This window comes from Embiotoca jacksoni, unplaced genomic scaffold (assembly GCF_022577435.1).
Source record: "Embiotoca jacksoni isolate LCO1_2020_lvr unplaced genomic scaffold, fEmbJac1.0.p SCAF_31, whole genome shotgun sequence".
NCBI classification, from domain to species: Eukaryota; Metazoa; Chordata; class Actinopteri; family Embiotocidae; genus Embiotoca; species Embiotoca jacksoni.
This window is the reverse complement of record NW_027185383.1, coordinates 3757047-3762046: the sequence shown is the minus strand read 5'-3', so window position 1 is coordinate 3762046 and position 5000 is coordinate 3757047. Positions and strand designations below refer to the sequence as shown.

Sequence of the window (5000 nt, the reverse complement as noted above, 5' to 3'; positions counted from 1 at the left end):
AATAAAATACACTGAGTATGAAGCTGTTAAAAAATCATGACAGATCCTATTGGCTCAAAGACACTTTTATATCTTCGTTAAAGAACAATTTAACCGGTGTGTGTGTGTGTGTGTGTGTGTGTGTGTGTGTGTGTGTGCGTGCGTGCGCGCGTGGCTGTCTTTCCAGTTCACCTTGGCTTTCCACATGAGCCAGAACTTGAAGATGTCGACATGCCGGCCGCACTGGATCGCCTTGTCCCCGGTGTCATAGGTGACGTCGTACTGTTTGTCTGGTTGGAACAGGTAGCCAGCGCACATGGAGTTACAGCCGGCCATGATCCCCTACAGACAAACATTAAGTATATGCAGTGTTAACGTTTCCTCCAAAACTCCTCCGCTTAATGCAGGCCAGCACGATGTGGGAAATTCACTGACCGCTATGAAAAGTAGAGAAATATAATCACGTAATATAGAAATGAATAGAAATGGTTTTTTTTATCATAAAATAAACTGAAATATTTCAGGTACAATGCGTAGCAGAAAATAAAGATGAAACCTTGGTTATGGTTGTAAATCGTCTGTAAATGTTTTGATGCAGACGCTGTGTGTGTGTGTGTGTGTGTGTGTGTGTGTGTGTGTGTGTGTGTGTGTGTGTGTGTGTGTGTGTGTGTGTGTGTGTGTGTGTGTGCGTGTCCTTGTATTCATTATATCTGTTGACAGTCACATTGTACCTTTTGGGGTCCAAAAACAACTCCCTCTAACATAAATAAAATGTTTACGGTGACAATTTGGTTTAAGGTTAGACTAAGTTTTAGATAAAGGTCACATATTTGACACTTTTTTTTGGTGTTTTATTTGAAGTCTTGATATCCACAAGATATTTTTGTGGTTTTAAGTCTAAACATAATTAAAAGACATCTTCTCTCTTCAGCTCCTCTCTGGAGCTCCGTCAAGAAAAGGTTGTTTTGTGTCTGTGTTTTTAAGGCACATTTATAACAGTGACCCTGTCTTCTGATTGGTTGACTCTTTTCTGAGTGATGCACGTCATGGCCAATCACAGGTCTTCTGTGGAGTCACTGCTCAGTGTGTTCTTCCACTTAATTGGAATGTGACATTAAAATGTGCTGAGAGGAGACAAATGACACGAGTGTGAGTTTGTGACATCGCAAAGATAAAGAAGTCAAAACGGTCAGTCCGAATGGCACCGTTACTGAATATGGGCTGTGTGTATTGTTTTCATGGACTGAACTATTTGACATTTTCCCTGTATTTATATGACCGAGACCGCTTTATGATCAAGAGAGGAAAGGAAATCTGAATTTATCCAATATGGGACCTTTACGGTTAGTGGTTGTGCTTAAGGTGAGGGTAAATCTCCAGAAAATGAATGAACACAACTGTGTGTGCGTTTCCGTACCTTCTCTCTGACCAGGATTGCTGAACACTGCAGAGGGACGCCCATCATCTTGTGAGGGTTCCATGTGACGGAGTTGGCCCTGCAACGTTTAATACACGAGTTAATGCACGATGTAGATTCACCGAAAGTTTGTTTGAAATGACAAACATATAGAGAGTCACTTGTTCCCGTGTCCTCACCTCTCAATTCCATTGAGCTTATGACGATGCTTCCTGGACATCAGGAGTCCGCCCCCCCACGCACCCTGAGGAGACAGGACATCACTGTCACAGCACGTACAGATACTAATGAAATACTACAGCAACTGATCCATTGTCAGCGACTCACATCGACATGGAGCCACAAGTTGTACTTCTCACAGATATCAGCGATCTCATTGATGGGGTCAAACGCACCGTACACCGTAGATCCACCTGTGGCGTTCACAAACAGCGGCACATAACCCTGCAGGAGTCAACGCACACGACAGAGTCTTAGTAAGAGAGAAAAACGCAGAGAGAAGAACGTAAAAGAAACTCAAAGAGAGACACTGACCTTCTGTTTAGCATCAATGATCTTGGCCTCGAGATCTGCAGGAATGACCCTCCCTCTGAAAAAGTGTAGAGCAGAATGAAATCATTGTGGCTCTGTAGTTTACACATGCAGTATCTTTATGCAATTTCTGTCCTGAATCCCCGACAAACCTCTCATCTGTGCTCAGCAGGATCACGTTCTCAGTGCCGAAGCCCAGAGCGGCTCCAGCCTTCTTAATGGAGTAGTGGCTCTGTGGGGACACGTCACCCATATATTTTAATCTGTCACTGAAATAACAGCTACATTCAAAAACGGTGGACATTTTGTGAGCTAATTGCTACTTGAGCTTCATCTCAGTTGCTGTCAAGTTGTCAAATGTGCAGTTCTTTAAAGACCAAAGTAGGCATGATGAAGGCAAAAATAATCCATGAAAATAGACAAAATTTATGTAAACTTGCTGTTTAGTACCTGGCTTTAATGAATGAGGTCAAATGAAGCAAAGCATCCACTTTATTAGATTACCTAAAGTGTGTGTGTGTGTGTGTGTGTGTGTGTGTGTGTGTGTGTGTGTGTGTGTGTGTGTGTGTGTGTGTGTGTGTGTGTGTGTGTGTGTGTGTGTGTGTGTTCGTGTGTTCGTGGACACGTACATGTTCAGATGTGAAAAGGACGAGGCGGGGAGCAGCAGACATGCCCTTGGTCTTGACCTCGGGGAAATACTTGTAACGAGCAAACATCACACTGTACATGTTGGAGATAGCGCCCCCTATAGAGCAGACACAGACACATCAGCACCTTGGACAGTAGCATGCACACATACACACACTGTAATGCTCATTTTAGATCGCTGTTGATGAGGAAAAATGAACAAACAAACTAACACACACTTTTCTTTTATTTGGATGCTGTGATTCACAGACAGACCTGGTGAAAAGAGCCCGTCTCCCTCTCCGTCTGGCCAGCCAATCATCTCTCTCATTTTCTTCAGAGTCAGCTGCTCCATCAACACGAACACTGGCGCGATCTCGTAGGTGAACCTGCCAATCAAATGAGCGGTTTATATGAATGCAGTGCATCCTTCAACATGGCAACGATGTTTGAGGAATACAAGAAGCTTCTTCTGCACAAACAGATTAGAGAGCCCAAACATGGACACACACACACACACACACACACACACACACACACACACACACACACACACACACACACTGAGTGGGTTTTCATTAGCTTTACTATAATTTCATCCACAGAGCACAGCGTGTTAGCTTGTGCTGACTGGACTAATTAAAAAGTGTCTGATAGGAGTCAGCCAGCAAACATTCATATTCAAATGCTTCCTAAATTCACTCAGTAGTTTAATTAAAGCACACAAAGCTCTGATGGCTATCTGTCAATCCTGCCAATCTGAGCCACGAGTCTGAATGGAGCTGATTTGATGGCCGAGGGAACTTGAATGTGTACGAGTGTGTGTGTGTGTGTGTGTGTGTGTGTGTGTGTGTGTGTGTGTGTGTGTGTGTGTGTGTGTGTGTGTGTGTGTGTGTGTGTGTGTGTGTGTGTGTGTGTGTGTGTGACAGAAAGACAGAGAGGGCGAGTGTTTGACAGAGATAACAGCCTCTGTTGGCCCAGAATAGTCAGAGGAAGAGTCTATGAATTTCATTCTTTCATTAAAAGAATGAAAAAGAAAAGATTAAAAAAGAAAAATCACAACACAAGAAGAAGAGTCATTGTGAAGACAAGCTGGTGTTTTTGATGTTCAATGTGTGTCTGACCTCTCTGTCAGTTAATAAAAGATCAAATGACTGGAAGCTCAGCAGACGAGAAAAGAACCAAACTCACGGAGAAGCTAAAGTAGGTTAAATGTGTCACAGAGAGCCGACTCCTTCAGCGAGGCCGGAGCTTTTGCTCTTATTGCTAACTGACAAGCCATCTCGCCGCCTCCTACACTCCCCCTCAGGCCTGATCCCTGTTTAACCTGTTTCTAATGAGGCCAGTTACACAACAGTCCTCCACCTCCATCCCTGGAGTCCCCACCACCACCTAAATCCACACAAAAGCTGTAGCTGCTCTCCTCTTCCAGTCCTCTCTGTTGTCATCAAAAACAGGTTTTTAAACAAAGCGCTTTGTAGTTTGGGTAGAAAGTACGAGAGATAAAGGCTATGAGGAGGAGGGGTGGGGGTGGGGTGGTGTGTAGGGAGACAATGCAATGAAGGAAACTGTGACAAAGGACAACAAAGAGATACGAGGGGGGTGCAGAGGAAAACATGCACAAAAAGCAAAAGAAGGCAAAAAGAAGCAGCTGGAAATAGATAAAGAAAAGATAAGAGCGGGAAAGCCAAGGTTGAGGACTGAGAGATATTGAATTAAAAGCAGCACGAGGAGGAAAAATAAGAAAGAGAGTTTTTTTCTTGTGTAATTATTCGCAGTAAGAGCTCACCCACGGTCTAGATTTGATTTGAGCATTAGCTTCTAGTCAATACACCAAATCAAGAATTCTGGGCTTTGACTGTGATCTGCAACAACATGGGATGAATTCACAATGAAGACATAATGTCTCATTTTTCCGCCTAATTTCAGAAATATAGTGATCTTCGATATGTATAATGATGGTTTATATAAGGCAGAGAATATATTTAAAATCCTGGATGTCTCCTTCCTTTTATCTTCAAACTGATCCTGACCACAGCAACAACAAAAAAAGGAAGCACAAAACCAGTGCACCTTTTTAAAATTCTCCTTTTGTCTGAGTCATTCCACGCTGTAATGACAATAATGGCGATCATTATCACAATCAGAGCCAATCATTGGTCTTTTCAGGGTGAAAATTACCCCTCAGTCACCTGCCCGTCTCCAGAGAGATACCCTAAATACCCTTATTATTATCATCAAGGGCACTCAATGTGTGTGAGTCTGTGTCTGAGTGTGTGTGTGTGTGTGTGTGTGTGTGTGTGTGTGTGTGTGTGTGTGTGTGTGTGTGTGTGTGTGTGTGTGTGTGACTAACCCTCTGACCCCCAACCACACTCCCCTTCTCAGCCCCTCAGAGGACCAGTGAATCAGACTGTATCCACAGGGACAATAGAGCCGGAACGAGGAC

The 5000-nt window shown here is 43.5% G+C and overlaps 1 protein-coding gene across 2 annotated transcripts in view; it reads right to left on the bottom strand.

Annotated features, from left to right (window-relative positions):
- The window catches only part of LOC138207283 (glutamate decarboxylase 1-like), a 16737-nt gene that overhangs the window by 2649 nt on the left and 9088 nt on the right, over positions 1-5000 (bottom strand). For both annotated transcript variants that reach the window (XM_069164405.1, XM_069164404.1), the window contains 8 exons: positions 2831-2943; positions 2557-2672; positions 2080-2159; positions 1931-1985; positions 1724-1840; positions 1576-1640; positions 1397-1475; positions 172-321 (listed from right to left, as the gene is read on the bottom strand). In XM_069164405.1, the coding sequence (XP_069020506.1) occupies positions 172-321; positions 1397-1475; positions 1576-1640; positions 1724-1840; positions 1931-1985; positions 2080-2159; positions 2557-2672; positions 2831-2943 (775 nt within the window). The remainder of the gene's footprint in view (positions 1-171; positions 322-1396; positions 1476-1575; positions 1641-1723; positions 1841-1930; positions 1986-2079; positions 2160-2556; positions 2673-2830; positions 2944-5000) is intronic.